The sequence below is a fragment of the Pinus tabuliformis genome, chromosome 8 (genome assembly GCF_031772625.1).
Source record: "Pinus tabuliformis cultivar Carrire ecotype Pingquan chromosome 8, CPIR1, whole genome shotgun sequence".
Classification (NCBI taxonomy): domain Eukaryota; kingdom Viridiplantae; phylum Streptophyta; class Pinopsida; order Pinales; family Pinaceae; genus Pinus; species Pinus tabuliformis.
This window is the reverse complement of record NC_142294.1, coordinates 222,836,181-222,857,154: the sequence shown is the minus strand read 5'-3', so window position 1 is coordinate 222,857,154 and position 20,974 is coordinate 222,836,181. Positions and strand designations below refer to the sequence as shown.

Here is a 20,974-nt window from a genome sequence, read left to right as displayed (position 1 = left end):
ATAAAGAGAGAGCCCTCTCTGATCACTGTTTGGCTAGAAACAGTGATTAAAAGATTGGTTAGTGGTTACCCCGGCCGTATTCCCTTGGGAGTCATAGGGAACAACCTGGGTGTTAACACCACAAACATAGATAATCCTAGCACAAAACTTCTTCTGAAGCAAACAAACCACACAAGGATATTTATCCTTCTTCAGAGATCGAAATCTTCTCCTTAGAAACTCGTCCTTCCTCAGATCTACAACTCCTTTACTAGGCTAATGTTTTCACAAGATGAATTGCAATGTGTGTTGAGACCTCTCCTTAGGTTTCCTATATTTATATCTCTCCAACTATTGACTTAGGGGTTCTTAACTCCATTAAAGTGCCTCCACAACAACAATTAGAATAAACAATTATTAATTTTTGGTTTTTAGTGTAGAAAATTGTAGCTAGGTTCAGTCTTCATTATGATGCAATTGTAATCATGACATTGTATATTCTTTATAAAGAAAGAAAAATGAAAGAAAAATAATTATATTTTATTTTGGAGTATGGGTTTCATACTCAAGTTTGGGTCAAAAGCATGTTCTTTGCGCTTCTAGGTCTTTCTAGGATAAAGAATAATATTGGTCATGTGTCATTGTCCCATTTGGACTCATTGTAATGAAGGAAAATATTTATTTTATCATGTAAAAGCCATGGATAAACCCAAGACCAAGTCGGCCCAAGAGCAAGATCAAGTCAGCCTAAAGGAGGGCTATTCGACCCTCAAGAAAGGCTATAAATACAAGGGAGCTTGACCTCATTTGGACACACTCATCTCAAACAAGTTTGATCTGTAGTAGCGAAGGAGAATAAGAGTAGCTGGGAGGTCAAAGAAGAGTAGCCAACGTCGAAATTTCCCAAAGAAGTCTTTCTCTCTTGTCTTGCTAGGGTTTGTGAACTGCTAGTTGTAGGAGGTCAAAATTTTGTAGCAGTTGCAGCAGGCTGATGTTGCAGGGCTGAAAAATTTGTTGCAGGGGTCGAAGTTGTAGTAGCAGTGTAACAGTATCAAAGATTTGGAAGTTGTCTTCAAGGAGATCTTGCTAGGGGTGGGCTTGGGGCTTGGAGGGTTTGTTGGCTTGGGTCTTTGGGTCTTGGATGCGTCTTTTGTAAGCAGATTCTAAAAAAGAAGAGAAGCATTTTCCGGGTTTCCCCTTGGAGGGATTTTGCCTTGGCGTGGAGCCTATATCTTGTGTACTCTGTGTTTTTGTGATCTTCTTGTTTTTGGTAATTGCTTGATGAACAACATTAAAGTAATAAAAGAACATCTAACATCATAAGTAATTATGAAGACAAGGAAAATAAGTTATAATATGCAAGTCTCCATATTTTCCAACATGGTATCAGAGCTAAGGTGCAAGAAGGAGAACGAAGATCACATCTTTACTGGTACTATGGAAAGGGTTATAAGAAAGGGTTTCAAGATTCTTGAAGATCTCGTTACATCTATCAAAAGGTATCTATCGAAGATCATCTCCAAGCTTGCAAAGGAAGTAGCAGATGGAAGTTTGTTTCTTCACTTTATTTGGCACATTCAAGGACGAGAATGTATGGGTGATTGACAGTGGTGCCCCCAAGCATATGACGAGAGAATGCAATAAAATCCAAACCCTATCTAAGGGAATCTCATCTCTCTATCGAACTTGGAGATAACAAGTGCTATTTAGTGAAAGGCATTGGTTCTACATCGTTCGAACTCGAGTCAGGTGGAAACATTTACCTCAACAACATCTTATATGTTCTAGGTTTTAAAGAAAAATCTACTTTCTTGTTTTTGTTGATGGCAAGGTTTTGGTTTGGGATAAGGGCTTTAGCATTAATGAAGCAAGGGTAATTGGGGGTTGTGAGGGAACATTGTATAGACTCGACACCTCTAGCTCAAGCCCTAGTTCACTTAGAAGTGAGTGCTTCTGAACTATGGCATAGAAGGTATGGACACCTTCATTATAAGATTTTGCCGTCTATGAGTCAAATGGCCATTGGCATCCCCTAAATAAAGGATGATCATGAAGGAACCTGTAAGGGATGTGCTCTAGGAAAGAATGTAAAGAAACCATTTGCAAGTAGTGAAACTAGATCTAAAGAAATTTTGGATCCCATACACTCAGATGTATGCAGATCTATGGCAGTTAAGTCTCTTGGTGGGCATCAATATTATGTAACCTTCAGTGATGATTACTCAAGAAAGACTCAGTTATACCTTCTCAAGAACAAGGATGAGGTATTCAAAATGAAGTGGAAAATCTAACCGAGAGAAAGATCAAAATTCTAAGGTCAAATAATGGTGGAGAATACACCTCCAAAGAATTAATAGCTTTTTGCAAGGAAGCAAGAATCAAGAGGGAGCTCATTGTTCCTTACAATCCTGAACAGAATGGTATGACAGAAAGGGAGAACTGTACTATTGAGGAATGTGTCAGAGCTATGTTGCATGATCAGGATATTCCTCAATTCTTATGGGGTGAGGCATGTATGACAGTTGTTTACTTGCAGAACCGAAGTCCTCATAGGATCCTCAACAACATGACTCCGAAAGAAGCATTTACAGGAAAGAAGCCAAGTGTGGATCATCTTTGTATATTTGGGTGTCCTGTTTATATTCATGTACCCAAGGATAAAAGAAAGAAGTTAGATCCTACCAGTCTAAGGGGCATCTTTGTTGGGTATAGTGCTTCATCTAAAGCATACAAAATCTATATTAAGGAGGATTATCAAATTGAGGTAAGCAGAGATGTCATCTTTGATGAAAACATAGCTTACAAGAAATCAAAGGATGTTCTAGTTGACTTTGATGAAGAAGAAGTTCCTATCTTTGAGGATATCTCTAGGGACAATGATGGTCAAGAAGCACCTACTCAAGAAGATGTTGAAGGTCCTTGTGAGCCTATACAACAAGTAATTGTTCCAGAAAATCAGAAGAGGCCTGTTTGGTTGAAAACTACTCTTCAAGAGGCAGAAGGACATACAACATCAGGGACATCCAGGGAAAGTAAGATACCAAAGAGGTATTCTGGATATGCTGAATATATGACAAAGCTGATTGAGGCAGAACCTTCCTCCCATGAGGATGCAACTAAGCATCAAGAATGGAGGAATGCAATGTAGGAAGAATACCGGTCGATAATGAAGAATGATGTATCGAAGATTGTTCCTAGGAAGTGACAAATTGATAGTCACTTCAAAATGGAGTTATAAGATAAAGCATGTTGCAAATGGGAGCATAGACAAATAAAAAACAAGGTTTGTAGTAAGGGGCTTCTCACGGAAAGAAGGGATTGCTTATGAGGAAACCTTTGCTCCCACAGCTAGGTATACAACAATAAGATCACTTGTTTCGTTGGCTGCTACTATGGGATGGAACATCTATCAAATGGATGTCAAGACAACTTTCTTGAATGGGATCATTGATGAGGAAGTCTACATTGAGCAACCTCAAGGATTTGAAATAAATTAGAGGAAAACTCATATTTGTAGGTTGAAGAAGGCTCTATATGGCTTAAAGCAAGCACCGAGAGAATGGTATGCAAGAATGGATGCATACCTCTTGAGACTTGGTTTTACCAAGAGTTTTGCAGATCCGAATCTATACATTAAGGTGGTCCAGAAGAACCAATAATTATACTACTATATGTGGATGACCTACTCACAACAGGAGTAGAGCAAGATAAAAAAAGGAATTGAAGCTCACTTAAAATTGCAAGATCTGATATCTTGTTTGTTTTTGGAGGTAGTAAACATGATTTTGTTTTTGAGTTAGCTGTTTATAGCCAATAGTTTATTGCTGATGCAGGGGTGCTATTTTTGATGCTAAGAACCAGTCGATTAATATCATGCATGTCATAGACTAAGTCAATAATATGGGCTTTGTTATCTGCACAGCAACATGGCCTAACTTGCAGGTTCTGCAAATCTAGCTGACTTGTCATGAATTGCAATTAGAACCGTATGCTCAATGAGTTTATTGTGTCAAATATTAAGTGAAGTAAATAATCAAGTAGCCAGGTTCTCCCAAAGGGCATGCCGACCTTATTTCATATTATTTTATTTCCTATGGTTGTGTTTCATCTAGGGTTTACAAATTATGTGTGGTCCTTTTTGGGTCTAATGAATTTTTGTTTCATAATGCAATCAATAAACTTATAATCATAATGTGCACATGATTGATACCCTTAATGGCGATAAATGTTGCGGCAGAAGCATTCTATGCGATTACATTTGCAAAAACCAAATTCAGAAGCTAATTCCTGTAAACCCTCACAACATTACTGTACTTCAAAAATATGAATAGTAAATGCTAATTATGTCAACAATATCATGCAGAGATGGGGTTAGAATTTAGAAATATACATAGAGAAAGATGGAAATATTTCCAGTCTAGTGCATCCATTTCAATGTTGCAAACATCCTGATTTTATCACGAAAAATTCGTAAAAACTGCGATTTTTTGGCATAGTCAATGTTTGCTGTTTTTTACCGATATTTTGGTGGTATCTAATTTTGCCAATGTTTGCCGATTTTCACCGATATTTTCTCACCTTTTATGAGTTTTTGGTTTTCTGGGCCCTTGCCAATTTTATCCCGATGCCAAAATTTGCAACATGATTCCATTTTGGGCAATTTTGGGGCAGATTGAGCACTATAAAAGCCTTGTATAGCATCAACAACAAATTATAACTAGCAACCGCCCATGATCAAATCAACAATAGTTGGAAGACACAGCTGAAATGTATGCTGCAGTTATCTCCACAGTGTATTCCATGACCCCAAAATAGCTTCTAGAAAGCCCAAGCTCATCTCAGATTGTGTGAAACAAGGAACTTAACTCAAATGATACATAATACTATAGACAATGGAAAATATCTCTATACCAGGCCATGCAAAAAGGAAATGCTGGCTGAACTATTCATACAGTTGGGTGTGTTTGTCCGGAGGGGGAAATTTTGATTACAACTGTGCTGAACTTTAATACATGTTATGCACTTATGTAGTGGGCTAAGTTGTCCAGATCATAATGATCTACAATAAAAAAGATGCAGTACATACTGTCATATTACACGCTAAGTAACCTGACACGGGGACACGAGACACGAAGATTCAAGTGTCCAACACGGGCACGTTGACCCCCTGGAACAAGACACGTTATATATCTATATATATATATAGATATATATGTTAAAAATTGGATATTTCTTACACAAATTCTCATTCATGATAAAAATTTAGACATAGATGTAGATTCCACATTGTAAATTTAAAATTTGTCAGTTTTACAAAGTAACATTACGCATACAAATACAATTGTGACAAATTCATCAATGATCCAATAGGAGAAAGACAAGAAACTTCAAACTGCAGTTTTCTCATTAAGTCATCAAAATCAAAATGTGTTACATAGGTAGTAGCAACACCAATGAAAAATAGAAATAGCAAATACAAAACAACTTCAAGGTAGTAGGTAACTCATCAGTCATCAATCATCATCAACATCATCAAAATCTGTCATGGTCACCACTGCTCTTCTCTATTTCATCCTCCTCCTCTGTATCCAATGAAATCTCTGCATCTGCTGGTGTGGAGGGTGACCCCTTAAGAGTATCATCATCATCAAAAGTGACAGACTCTAGCACTGTGTCATTAAGATCCAAATTGGCCAATGCCAACTCAACATTGCTGTCCAAACCCATATCATCAAGAAAAACATCCCAACACTTTTTCTTTCCCTTCAGCCACTCATCCCTCTGCTTGTAAATAAGACAAAGGTTGGTGTGCACATACACCATTGTCTCTGCCCTGGATTACTCAAGCCTGCTTGTCTTGACACAATACAAATTCCCATATGTGCTCGAATACCTCTTGCAACAAGAGGATGATGTTACCAGAGAGAGGAGCCTCATTGCTAATTGTTGTAGAGCAGGGCTCGTTGCCCCATGAGTTGCCCACCAAAAATAGGGCTTCTTAGCCCCCTGTCTCTAAGAACATCATAGCCTGCAAATCGCCCAGTGTCAGTGGAAAACTCTGCAAAGACATCCTCCACCTCATCAAGGGATGCTCTATCCTGAAATATCTGCCTCAATGTATCCTTCCTCCCTTGTGAAATTTCACCATCTATGTGAGGAGGGAATCTGCGGGAAGGTCCACCATTCAGCCACTCATGGCTGTAGTATTTTGGGTTCAATGAGTAAGCCAAACAATGCAAAGGTGTGTAATTCTTGTCCCATCTAACAATAATACCCTGTATGGTGGTGAAGAAGGCCTTTGACGATGTCTCATACTCAAGGCACTCACTCTATAAAATAATGGTCCTCATGGACTCAATCATGGAATACCATCCCTCATAAACCTCTCCTAGGATGGGTTGGTCTGTATCTACAAATCGTAGCAAAGCAATGATACGGTCCATGATCTTAATAGTGAGATCTACCCTCTCCCACCAAGCATCATCTAACACTATGTCCTTGACTCTTTTTGAGGTTTCTTGATCTATCTTTCTCCAAAAAGACTGAAACTCTGAAATAACCATGGCCCCAAGAGCAGTCTTGACTCCCTCAACCTCTTCAACATGATGAATGAAGAGGCAAACTGTGTATTTGAAATCTTCAACAATGATAGATGGGTGCACTTCAGGATATGCTGGGACATTCTGGACACGAGAATCCCATGTTCTAGGACATGCTGGACACAAGAATCGGACACGTGTCCTATAGCATCGTGTCCGATTCGTGGGATTCGGTACACGAGGGGGGGGGGGACGAATCCGGTTTCTTTGCATACCCGGTATGCTTATACGTATACCTGCACTTGTTATTTTCAATTAAAGTAATCTAGAAGCTTGCATTGAGGAAGGCATTCATAATTTGAAGCCACTAACATTTTTCAAATAAAGATTGAATATTGTCAAAGGCACTAAATTTTCTGATTGCAGGGATATTTAAATCATTCCCAGCATTAAAAGCTACTGCCAGAAATTTTGTGAGATTTTTGCTTTTGATGCAAAATAAAATATAACAAAATTCATAGTTCTTTTGAGAAATACTTCTTATATAATCCCCTTAACTAAGTTTCTGCGCCATGAGGGGCATATTTGTGCCATCAAAATCATGCAGGACTTGCACCTGGCCTCATATTCACCTACTTGGGGGGTTTTGAACCCAGGTCTCTGCTTTAATACAGGCCTGATCACTCTCTGCTTGGCTCTAGATCACACACCGGTGGGCAAAAAATGCCATCTTTGGAAAAGCAAACTTAAAAAAATGGGAAGGTAACAAGAATGACACTGGTTAGCTGGATATTTGACTGCATTGTATAATATACAGTATTCCCATTCTTGTTAAATATCCATCCAGCCCACCTCTGGAACTAAGATAAACTCTTGTTAAAATTCTACCCAGTGTGAGTGTTTTCTATTAGTAGCACTGCTTTTTGTAGTGTGCGTTTCATATATCTTCTGACTCCTGAGGATGTGAAGGAAAATTATGTTATATTTGAATTGGGAGAAAAGCATAGTGGTTTTAGAATGGGTCTACTTCGTGTTATTTAATATGATAATTATGCTGTTCCTATGCAAACTTAATTCTGTCTATATATTTATTTTATTTTTCTGGGCATCTTTCATGTTTGGCTGTGACAATTAGGGAAAATAACATTGAGTTTAACTGTGCAAGATTGGCTGAAGTATGGGAGAAAAAGACATCAGTGGTTTCAGAATAATTTATTTTGTGTTACAATGTTGGACCAAGAGTCTGCATTATCTTACAGTTGCCCTTGTCTATTTAATGTTAACGCTTGCATCTTTATTACGGTAATTTTGTTGTACCTCATGCATTAATTTTCTGCAGGTAACTCCCATACTTCAAGGAAATTGTCGCATGCAAGGACCTCCGGATGAATTTGGCCCTGAATTTGAAACAGATATGGTAAGATATTAGGAGTTACAGATTCAAACATATCATAGGAATAAGGCTGGATATCAAAACAAGCTGTCTTACTGATCTAGTTTGTGCAATCGGTAGCTGATGGAAATATACAATGTCAGATGCATGTTAATATGTTTTTTAAATCGGAGATTCACCTTCCAGGTATTTCTTTCATTATGCTGCAAAAGTTTGGCCCAGATAATTTGTGAATCCTAATAAAAACATAACTGTGTTAAGATTAAAACAGCATATGGAACTTTGGTCTCAGGCAATAAAATCATGTTTGAACAGTTCTTTTCTAAGTAACTTGAAACAGGGAAACAGTTACAGTTTTTGAAATGGCACCTTCAAAATTTTAGGAATGGGGAAAAGACAATACTGTGATATTTTCGTTTTTTCTTCTTGCAAGTAAAAGTTAAAACTAATTCATTTCATTAGAAACAGAATAAGACAGACATGCTGGTTTGCCCTGGTCTGCCACTAGGGAAACCAGATCAGTGGCAAAACATTTTCAGCATCCAAAAATTGACATTGTTTTGAGAGTTCAAAATTACAACATAGGTACTATGAGGCTTGTAGCCTGCTTTAGCTATCATAGCTGAAAAACTAGAAAACCAAAAATAAAAGTAGACAGCAGTAGAGTGAACATAACTCGTCAACCCATCTTGGGAGAGTCCGATTCTTCAACAGCAATGGGCTCTTTGCTTCTCCTTGGTGAACAACCTGGATCTAGAGGGAGGCCCAGGTGGCCTTCAATCATTTGCAGAGGCCGATCCAGTCCTTTAGTTGTGAGTTGCAATTCATCTAACATCAACAACATTTCTTCCTGAGCTTCGTTTCTTCCCAGAAGGACTCTCCCAAGCCAATAGATATCTATGTTGTACATATATTGATTAAGTCTTCCCATTGTGTGCTCGACATCTGAGATTCAGTCAGTGAAGTCACCTGCAATTTCCACATTCGACAGCTATTTCCCTTTCCACCTCAGCTATTTCCTCTTGAATTTGAGGTGGAGTATGATCTCTGTAACACCTTGCTGAAGCCTGTGCATGCAATTGAGTTTGGGAACCCATGTCATGATAGTAAGCCACTCCTTTTCTGGACCTAGGTCACTGTCTAGGCATGGTTACCTAGCAAGTGGATATCGGGATCGAAATTCAGATGGGCATGGGCAAAGCCAAGAGGAAGGTAGGGGGAGGGGAGGGCTCAAAATGTAACTTAAAGAGACAAGGAATGAATATAAGGATGGGCTAGAGAGGTGTGAGAGTTTAGACTAGTCTGGAGCCAACTCAGGAAGACATCAAACAGAGGAGGCGCGGGACTCTCCTTCACAGCCAAACATATGCCGAGCCCAGGAGGAAGGCGAGGAACAAAAAGAAGGTGGCAGGACTTGAACGGCGAAAGGAAGCAATTAAAGAGCCAGTAGACACTTGACCCGGGGTGAAGTAACTGAAAGACAGACTGAAAAGCTGGAGTGGAGCTTGGATGCAAATAGAAACAACATATTAACAATGAATTTCACGGTTCACCCCTGAGCTGATAATTTAAACCAGAATTTCGTGCTGCCCTGCAATGAAATCCACATGTGAGAGCATGAGCCCATGAATATCATTGATTTACTGCCATAATTGAACCCGAATCGGAGCTTAGAACGTGGCTCATGCCAGAATTGGTTGGTACACAGACCAAATGTGCTCTACCTCACAGAATGATGAATTCTCATGGTGCACTAGACTGATACTATTAATCAAAGCAGGTGTTGGATGTTTCCTCTTGCATTTCTGGAATCTGCACTTTGAAACGAATGCCGAATCCTCAGGCATTGAAACCCAATGATGTATACCCTCTGTCATTTGTATGGAGTGTTGTGTGAACATGTGCTAGGTCCTGTGTAACTTGATTAATTAACACGGGGGGAGGGCTGCACCATGCTCCCCACGTTTATGCTTGGTGGAGTGGTGGCCATGCCCTTCGCCACCGATCCCCTCCTTGACACCTGATACAGGGAGTAATATTTTTTATTTTTATATAGTTAGTGTTGATGTTATTAACTTGGACAGGTGCTTCTGCACAGGCTTGGTGTCTTTGCATGCAGAAGATGTCAGATTGCCTTTTTAGGTGCTTGCTTGAGAGGAGTAAGTGATTATTATGATTTCTTTCCCAAGTCTAACTTAGGAAAAGCACATTAATTAATTTAATTGATTAATGTTGGCTATTGGACTAAGTTTGTAAGGATAAATAATTCAATTATTTAAGTGACTCATATCTATTCTCTATCTTTGATCCAAGTGGGTTAGGAATTAATGCTAGCCATCTATTTCTTTGGAGATTGAGGGTAAGGGATTTAGCTCAAGATGAAATTATAAAATAAGCCTAAGGGAGGCCTAAGGGAGAGGTGAAGACACATTGTGATTGAGGAAGCGCTTTTATTCAAGGGGTGAGAGGCTCAGTGACTGGAGAGAAAGGAAAGGTGTGCGGAAAGGGTTTTATGGAAGGAAAATTTGTGAAGGCCGAGCTTGAGGAGAGAGAGAGGCTGAGAGTTGGAGGAGAGAGGTTGAGATTCTTGTGCAGGCCAAGACTGTGGGTGAAGGCTGAGTTTTCCAGCTGGGTTGTGTGGAGGCCGAGTTTGCTAGAGGGCTGAGACTTGGAGGCCAAGTTTGCTGGAGGGCTGAGACTTGGAAGCTGAGTTTCAGCTATGAAAGTGAGACTTCCAGTGTGCAGGCCGTACAGCCAGGAGGGCTGAAATTTGCAGGTTGACATTTGCCAAAGCCAATTTATCTTCCATAGCAGCCAATATCTACAGGCTGAATTTCACTTAGGCTGAAAATCTAGAGGGCCATATCCAGGATCAATTTATTGCTCTAGTTTCCGTGTATTTCTCTGTGGGTCAAGCCCCTAATTAATAAAAGTGAAGGAAGATTTGTTGGGCAGAAACCTGAAAATTCTTGCTGTCTTGTGGTTCATTTTCCTATTAATTTCTGCTGCATAATTTTATTGTGAATTTATGAATACCAGAGTATTTATTTTCCAGCAGTTTCAGAATTTATTTGAGCACAAATATTTTTCTGGGTATAAAACAATTCCGGAGAGAAATAAATCAGACTTGGTATTTAAAAACAAACAGTTAGAAACATGAAATATAGAAAAAATTGTAAACATTTTAATTTCCAGGTCAGTAATCACATAGAACAACAGCAGAAAATGTACACCAGAAAATGAGAAAGAGAGCCATTTGAATAATACAACTTCATGTTCCCAAAACAAATATTTTATGTGGGTACATGGAGTAACTCTTGCTATTCCTATAATTAGAAATTTTTCAATGTCTATCTTAAACTAAACTCTAATAAATTGACTTTGTTACAGTGTTTACTTGTAACATAACTATTTATTTTTCCAAGGAAAACCTCACAAGAAAAAAAATGGATTCTTCCCCACATTGATAGATGACATCCTTATTTATCAGCTTAGACTAGTGCACTTCACCCAGCGGGGTTCAAACCAGGCATCTGTTGTCACGGACCTAGCCAAATGCTCAGCAACGTTGGCGCAACCTGTTGAGCTACCCCATAGACTCTTTTTAACTTAACCATATAAAGTACTAAATACCACCATTAAATATAAATACCCTTCCTTAATGGTCATAGTGAACACCTCTGCTTCTTGTAAAACAAAGTCAATTTCTCTAGACCAAGCAAGTTGTAGAACTAGGAACTATCAGTAGTTCACTTTTGAGTAGAGCAGCTGATAAGCAACAGACTAAGGTTCACAAATGTTCATTCTAATGTCTTCTCTATGCACCACCTACCTCATTAATTCTACAACACGAGCCAGAAACTGGATTCGTCCTCCCCCCCACTACTGCCAAATCATCTCTAATCTAAGTGATCCTGGTTAGGTATGATGCAACTGTGGCAGTTTCAAACATATTGACGTTTCTCAATTTCTCCTTCAACATCATCTTCCTATTTTGGTTTGTACTCTGGTACTACTTGGCTAAAGATGCCCACATCTCATAGGAATACTTCTTCCCTGTCACATTAGGTATAACATAGTCTCTAATGGAGTCCAAGATTATTCTCTTGGCCTTTGTGTTCTTCTTATTAAACTCAGCGAACTGCGTAAGATCTGCAGGAATTATGACAATCTTTTCCATGATGTCCCATAACTCCTACTGAAATAATAGAACAATCCACTCCTTCCACGGGCGAAAATTTACTGCCCCGTCCAACCTATCCTCATAACATAGCCTAGTAGCTATTCTGTCAAACTAACCAACGATTAATTTTCTCACCCTTGCATGCTTCCCAACCTTGCTGCCCGTTGCTTGAGACTGTTGCTTGCTGCCCGAGCCTACTGCCCACTGCTCGAGACTTCTTGCACACTTCCAGAGCCTTCCTGCGCCCTGTCTGGAAATCACTAGTGTTGCTTAGACACTTGGAAGTATAGCAATATTTTTTTAATAACCTTGTCTGAACAAAAAAAAAATCAGCCCCTCACAACCAGCTCTCTGAGCTCCTCTTGCTTTCGATTGGTGGCAGCGTATAGAGTTGATGTCGTATTTATAATGGAAACATCGATTGCTTGCTACATTTTGTTGCTTGGATTGACTCTATATCAGCTGACAAACCTCGATTAAACACTGTCTGCCCAGTCCTTAGTGTCGACGGTGCTTTTTGACCACTGTATCTCCTTGCAACCTGTGCCATCTTGTTGGCCTGTGACCTTGAACTTTTCTAGTGCGAATATTTCCTTGCTGCTCCACCTGATTGTTTCTTTGCGTGTGCGTGATTCTGTTGCGGGTGTTGTGTTTTTGTGGTTGACTATACCCTTCTAACTACTCGCTATCTGAATCTCCCTGTCTTGTGGGCAGTCACTCTGCGGTCTCGGCTCGACTGTTCCTTGTTCTTAGTGGTTGATCTCGTGGTCGACGATCTATGCGTGTGATTTTGTTGCATCTTTCTCCTGTCGGCTACTGACAACGATCTTTTTCATGGCCTGTTGACCCCTCACTATTGTGCCTTGAACCTTCGCTGTTGGTTGCCCACATTCAACTTGTTGAAATATGTAACTAGGTTCGGTATTCATAGTGATGTGTAATCATGTTTTTATGTATTTAATGTGAAAAGAAAAAATAAATTTATTATTGTTGTTATTGAGGCATGGGTTTCATGCTGAAGGGAAATTTATTTTTAGGTCAAGCACCCATTGAGTGCTTCTAGTTTGTTATAAAGTCTATTGAGTCATTGTAATGTATGGAAGACCCTTTCGGGCATGTTACATATTGTAAATAGAATTTGTTCAAGTCAAAAATGAGTCAAAGACCCTCCAAGATCTTGTCATAAATGCAAATATCAAGTCGACCTACATGATGGGACAAGGCAGCGCAAAAAGAGCAATTGAACCCATTGAGAAGCCTATAGAAAGGAGACGTCGGCCTCACTTGGAGACACTTCACTCATTCAAGTTTGATCAAAAGGACAAGAAGTGCTACGAAGAAGAGAGAGACGAAGGAAGGAAGAAAAGTTGAGTTTTCTTGGTTTTGTTTTTGGGCTAAATCTCTCCACACGTGTGAAGGAATTAGGGCACATATTGTAGCAGCAAGCTGAGTTGCAGAAGTGAAGATAGGTCATCAAGAAGAGCTATTTTGGGAATCGAATTCTCTAGGAGAGAGAATCTATCCAAGTGAAGAAGAACGGAGCAGGAATTCACCATCATATCTCACACGTGCAAGGGCTAGGGTTTTTGCTGAAGAAATTGCTGGGCAAGTTGAAGTTGCAGAAGAAACTGTTGGGCAAGTCGAAGTTGCAGAAGAAACTGCTGGGCAAGTCGAAGTTGCAGAAGAAACTGCTATGTAGGTTGAAGTTGCAGAAGAAGCTGCTGGGTAGATCGAAGTTGCAAAAGAAGGTACTAGAAGTCAAGTTTGCAAAGGCTACTTGAAGCAAGGTGTGACTTAGTCTTGGAGGGCCTTGGTCAAAGGTCTTGGAATTTATCAATTGAAGGTCTATAAGAAGAGAAAGAATTATGGTGGGTTTTCCTCTCAAGATTGGAGAGGTTTTGGCCCTGGCTGATTGCCTATGTCTTGTGCCTTTTATCTCATTGTTCTTTATGGTTTAGTTGTTTGATGAAGAAGAACACATAATAATAATTAAGTTGAAGAAGAATTTAACTAAGAAAATTAAAGTCTTCACAAGCAGTGTTCATTAATAGAGAAATCTCATACATCTCACTGCCCTAGATTTCTCAACATGGTATCAAAGATAAGGTGACAAGTCAAGGAGTGCAGCTCATAAAAGGACAATCAAGTACCAAAGTACTAATAGATCATCAAAGGCATCAATCATCAAGAAGGGCCACTCACCCCAAGAGCACCTCAAGGACAAGGATCACATCATCATCTTGAAGGAAGTCAAAACCCTAGTTCGTTCAAAGAAGGCATCTACACTTAAAACATTCTTGGGAACCTTGCTCAATCATCACTTTGAAGAAGGAAAACTCAAAGACCCTATCTCCAAGAAAGAACTACTCTCCGAAGCATCTTGAAGTCTACTCATCTAAGGGAGGAAAGAACAAAGGTGTTACCATCATCAAGGATTCAAGGTGAGCTCCATTTCATTAGCTCAAAGATCACTTTTTGAAAGAAGACATCTTCATCAAGAAGAAGTAATCTATTACCAATATCATCATTAAATTCAAGAAGGTAGCAGGCTGAAGATATTCTCATCAAGGAGTATCTTCACAAGTAAGTATATTTATGTCTACATCTGAATCTATCAAAATGTCTTTTTGCAAGGAAAGCAACAAATTAGTTGGGGCTTCAAACTTTCTTGCATGTAAAAAAAGGACAAATTTGAATCTTATAGAAAATGAAGTTGTGGAACATGTTAAGGGCTCAATCACAAAACTTCCAAAGGAAGAAGCTCAAGCTCTTGCAAAGTACATTAAAGGGGAAGTAAGGGCTCAAAGGATTTTCATAGAACCCATCAAGGATCCCTTCATTCCCTATGTATCAAAATTAGAAACATCAAAAGAAATATATGACAAACTTGTAGAATTGTTTTCCGTAAGCACTGCAGGAGAAGTGATCGCGTTGAGGCAAGAAATCTACAAGCTGAAGATATCAAAAGAAGAAGGAATAACTTCATACTTTACGAGGGTGTTAGAAATAAAAGACGAACTCCAAGAGTTGGGAGAAATAATGTCTGACAAGGAAATGACCACTATTGTCGCATAAAATGTCTAGGCACTGCGACAATGGCTCAGATCGGGGGCTGTCACATTGGTCCCCATTCACTCCGTTTGAGTTTGTCTCCCAATAGCAGACGAAGGGGGGTAGGCCCTACGGAAATGGAAAAATGAAAGATTAGTTGGGAACCAACCAACCTGGGAGACACAACTAAGCAACCAATACTTGTTTTAGATTGCACAATATTTTAAGGATTCAAAATGATTTGAAAAAAGTGATACCAGTGCCTTGTGGAGTCAACTATCTTGCGAAGAAAATAAGGTTCAAGTAAAACATGGGAAACTGCTGCTGAAAAGACTCCACTGTCTCATATGCAAATGCAAAACTTAAAACTATGTGAGATGCAGGGACTTGGTTAATTTTAGTTAAATGAGGGCCTAAAACTATTTCTAAAATATGTATTAAATGTTACTCAACTTAAGGCTTAGAAAGGTGGTGATCTAAATGTGAAAGCAAGTACTTATACCAACACTGCAAAATGTAAAATTTGCACAAATAATTATTGAAATGCACAATGGACTGAAATGTAAAATGCTGGAATAAAACACTTTTAAATTAAAAAATTCATTTGTATGAAATATTCAATCAAGCTCATTAGATGCATAAGTAAATCTAGATTAGTCCTATTTGCATAAGCATGTAAAAACAAATGAACTTAAAAATTTAAACTAAATGTTTTAATCTCAGATCACATTAATGAAATATCAATCTAGTAATCTGCTCTTATATCAAATGTTAGAGCCAACAACATATTCTAAAATAACAATCTTGTAACCATGCAATATTCATAAATTTCTATGTATAACAACATAAAATTTTAAATGACAGACTGATAACTACAATTCAGAAAATTTCCGAGTTTAATTCTTTCTGATCTATTGATGTATTTGATCTAAAAAACTCAGGAATAAACTACGAAACAACAACAAAACAATTTTTAGAAATTTGTTTGAAAAAGTTACTGAAACTTACTTCTATTTCTGCAAATATACAACAGTAAAAATGTAAATTAAATTTGTTGTTAAATTTAGAAATTTCTGAGTTTAATTCTTTTTGATCTATTGATGTATTTGATGTAAAAACTCAGAAATAAACTATTGAATAACAGTAAAACAATTTTTAGAAATTTGTTTGCAAACGTTACTGAAGCTAACTTCTATTTTTGCAATTATACAACAATAAAAATGTAAATTAAATTTGTTGTTAAATTCAGAAAATTTATGAGTTTAATTCTTTTTGCTCTATTGATGTATTTGATCTAAAAACTCAGAAATAAACTACTGAACATCAGTAAAACAATTTTCAGAAATTTGTTTGCAAAAGTTGTTGAAGCTAACTTCTATTTTTACAATTATACAACAGTAAAAATGTAAATTAAATTTGTTGTTAAATTCAAAAAATTTCTAAGTTCAATTCTTGCTGATCTATTGATGTATTTGATCTAAAAACTAAAACAATTTTCAGAAAATTGTTTGCAAAAGTTACTGAAGTTAACTTTTATTTCTGCAATTATACAACAATAAAAATATAAATTGAATCTGCTGCTAAACTCCAGTTAATTGCAAATCTATGCTAGTATTAACCTTGTTTTCAAAATGGAACGAGGAAAGGTTAGAGAGTGTGCACCGGTCAGTGCTTAGGGGCTTGAAGCCACTTGGAGCATGAAGCCACTTGGAGTTATGCTGCCCAAATCACTGGAGATCCTCCAATTCCAAATGGAAAGCTTCAAAAAAAAATTTAAAAAGATTTTTTTTAGAAAAAAATTTAGGAACAAATTTTTTGGTGAGGGAAGACTTGAGGGTGGAAGCCGTAAGGTTGGAGGGATAAGGAGTATGGGTTGCCGTGAAGGAGGGAGGCCAAAAATGAGAGGAGGGCCTCAGGGCCCTAAAAACATTTTTCCCACGATCCTTTCAAAATTTCTCCTCAACCTGCAAATAAAATGGAGATGCCCTCCGGGGCTTGAATCTCTCTCTGGAATCCAAAAGTATCAATTGCAATTTCAGAAAGTGTTCCTGCACAAACAAAAGATAAAAACCCAAAACTTTTATATGCAAAAATATAAAATACCCAGAACCCCAATGAATTAGAAATTTGTTATTTACAAATCTACAATAATATTCTGCAGATCTGCAGATCAAAGCCCTCTATTAGCCATATTTAAACAAATAATGCACAATATTTAGAAATAAGTTTGAAATTTTAAAGAGGCACAAGCCTAAGAAAAACCCTGTAAGTAAAACATTCTATAAAATGACTTCAAAAATTAAAAAGACAATGGGCTTTTTTAGATTCTGCAAACTGAAAGTTAGTTGGTCTAACTGAGGACTTCCCCAAACGCCCAAATCCCGAATGATAACTTCTGCACACTTAGATCTGATTGTTAGATTAATAGAGATTTAAAAATGATCATAAAATCATCAAGAAATAGAGATACCTGCTACTTCTATCAAATCAAAATGATATTCTAAAAACCCAGAAATCTGTGCAAGATACATGTACACAGATCAATCCTCAAAGGCTATTAACCAGCAAATGCAAATAAAAGCAACAAAGTATTAAGAACAATATTACCACATAAATCTGAAAGAGGAACACCACAATCTGAAACCCCAAAGTCTTTGTGTTTTATTAACTAGAAAAAGGTTACAAGATCTTTTTTAGAGCAAGTACACAATTGAAAAATTGGATCCAAATAATGGAGAGAGGCCTTTCATTTATAGAAAAAGTCTCCAACGGCTAGTTGGCTTGATCCCTGTCAAAACAATTTCAATTTTTGATGAATATGAAATGATCTTTTAATCATCACCATTGAAATAAAGTTGTTTTTTGAGGAAATTCGAGTTTCACTTTTAATTTCTTTTTAATTAACTAAAAAATGAGTATTTTGAGTTAATTGCTGCAAAAGGTTGACTTTGACTTAACTCTTATGGCCCAAGGGTTCAAAATATCTTGAAGTTTTCAATATTCCCATTGCCGAGGACCTCCAAAAATTAAAAACTTTAAAACTAAGTTGCCAGAAACGGCTACCCTAACCCCCAAAATGGCGTTTTCCTGTTTCAGATACAGATCCGGGTACAAAAGATCAGAAAAACGCCAAAAAAACGTTTTTATTCCTTTTTTTTCCTTGGATACGGGCCGTTTTTTTTCAACCGGTGTTTTTGTAAAAAATACCTGCTGTTTAAAAAAAAATTAAAACGCTTTGGGTAATGTTGAAACGTATTTAAAAAAAATTAAAACGTATGCCAATTTCATGATATGTTTTGTCTGAAAAAAAACGTTTTACTGGATTCGCCGTATTTGCTAGCCGGGAACAACACAACTAACCAGGTTTTTTTTAATTTTAAACTTACGCAAACCTAAAGGCTAAAACAAGTCATTTCATTTGCCATTTGCTGCCATTTCATTTGCTGTTTGCCATTTGCCATTTGCTGTTTGCCATTTGCCATTTTCTATATAGAATTATGCAGTGTTTTGGGGCTAATAAATAAAAAGTATCATAGTTTGAGTTGAGAAATACTCCAAGCTTTTCTTCCTGATGTCCTGTAAGATGTAATTGTTTAGGTGAATTTTCTTGAAACAGGGGCTTAAGACAATTCAAGTCATCAAATTAATGTGCATGTAAACTATTATTTGTTTAAACTTTACTTGCTAACTGTGTTGTCCCAGATGAATGTAGTACTCAATTTCCATGCTTTTCTATGCAGTTATTTGGTTGTCCTGGAAACCAGATTGGAAGCCTTACGAACACTTTTCTTTCCACTCCTTTGCTATACTTCTGTCATTTGACCATGGTCATAAAGTTTTACAGTTTTACTACTTTTCAAAGACTCTACAATGTAGAGTGTCCAGTTCTATAGGGACTGATTTAAAATTTTAAAGTATATAGAGATATAATATGTATCTTTAAAACATAGAGAAAGCAGTTTGGTTATCTCCTGCTTTGTTTGAAGTGATATCCCCCCTTGCTTGTATAGCCTTATTTTTCATCCATTGTCAGCCATTTGTTCACTATCTTATGCCACAAATTTATTACAGACCTTAATCATCAAAAGAAGCCATAGTAACAACCCTAAACATACTCTAAATTAGTCACATAACAGTGAACACTCATTTTATAATTGTGAAGCATTTGGCTATCATTTTATAGAAGTTTTGGTGACTAATCTTTACTGTTAGTAGTCTGATACAAAAATTGTAGAGGTCTGATGTAGGCTACAACAGTCTAGCTTCTTGTTCACAGTGGCATCTCTTTTAATGTGTTTAAACTTTAGCATCAAACTATATATTTGCTTCTCTTCCTTGCATTTAGTGTTGAATTATGAGCAATCTCGTGGGCTGACCTCGTCATATTTTTGATTGACATATGAGCTCTAGAAGGTCTGATATAAAATTGCAGCATGCTGATATAATTAGTGCTTTGAGTTTGAAGTTTGCTCTTGGCATAAAATTTGCTTGACTAATCTTGTGGGATGACTGATAAGTAGTTACAGTGCGCTTATCTTGTCTTTTTAAGTTTTTTGAAGTCTGATATATGATTATAATTTATATCATGATTCATATATCATATAAGTTTACAGAACTCTGATTTTCATTTCACTCTATCATCATAGAAATAGAATCATAGATGATATTGATTATGTAATATGTATTTACTCTTTTTAATCTTTAAAGTTTATATCTAATCTAGGTTTTGAAATGTGAAATTTTTATTTTTAATATATCTATATATATATATTATGTGTCGTTTCTTGCCATACCATATCCAGATTTTTTGAAAATTTGCCGTATCTATTTCAAACCCCGTATCTGTATCCGTTCTCGTATCCGTTTCTGTGCAACTTAGCTTTAAAACCCACAAATTTTAAATGTTGGAGAATTTAATTTTTCTTAGGACCTAAATTAATTAAATTTCTGGCTTTAGCATTTTAATTTATTTTAGCCATAAATTTTAATTAATTTACTCATGAGGGGATTATTGATTTTTCCAACCCTTTAATATTTACCCATGGTGCTATGAGAGACCATGCACTAAATATTTTTTACATGAAATGTTACATTTCTAACCCATGAAGGGGGAACACTTGTTCGTTATAGACCCTCGATAATTACCCATATTTGCGACACAAAACATGATCTAGTAGATTAAGTGACTTGTAATAAAATAATCTAACCAAATAGTTAGAATTATTCCCAAATCAATTTTACAAAGACTCAATAAATAACACTAGGACTTATTTAAAATCCTCACGACAAAATCCACCCTAGCTTTGGGGTGAGGCTCGATCATCCTTGTTTAGAAGCACACATGAATCGGTGAGACTAAAAACCTCCTAGGATATAAATCATCATCAGAAAAATAAATTTACCTAGGTTGTTACATACATTTGTCTTACTAGGATCATTTACATTACAAAATGCAGAATGGGTTTACAAAACTCCAGTGTACATATAGCTGATAATGATGAATATGTGGATCATCTGAGTGCTCAGACATGATGGAAATCCATGCGCAAAAAAGTGTACAACTATGGGGTAGTTGACATAGAGTGGTGAAAAACTACCATAGTGCTCAATGCACTACCACAGGAATGGGGCATCTTCACATCAAGCATCTATGGGAAGAAGGAAACTACTCCATTCAATGAACTATGGTCATTGTGCAAAATCGAAGAAACTAAGTTGAAGGCAAAATTGATGTAGGATCAAGCGAGCAAGCTCAAGCATTTGCTGCCATGGCTAGAAGAAAAGGGAAGTTTGGTCCTCAAAAAAAGAAGAAGAACATGTCGAAAGTTC

The 20,974-nt window shown here is 37.2% G+C and overlaps 1 protein-coding gene across 2 annotated transcripts in view; it reads left to right on the top strand.

Annotated features, from left to right (window-relative positions):
• LOC149234955 (uncharacterized) overlaps positions 1-20,974 on the top strand; it is a 109,627-nt gene that overhangs the window by 18,236 nt on the left and 70,417 nt on the right. For both annotated transcript variants that reach the window (XM_089372020.1, XM_089372019.1), the window contains exon 2: positions 7,858-7,935. In XM_089372020.1, coding sequence (XP_089228146.1) covers positions 7,858-7,935 — 78 coding nt within the window. The remainder of the gene's footprint in view (positions 1-7,857; positions 7,936-20,974) is intronic.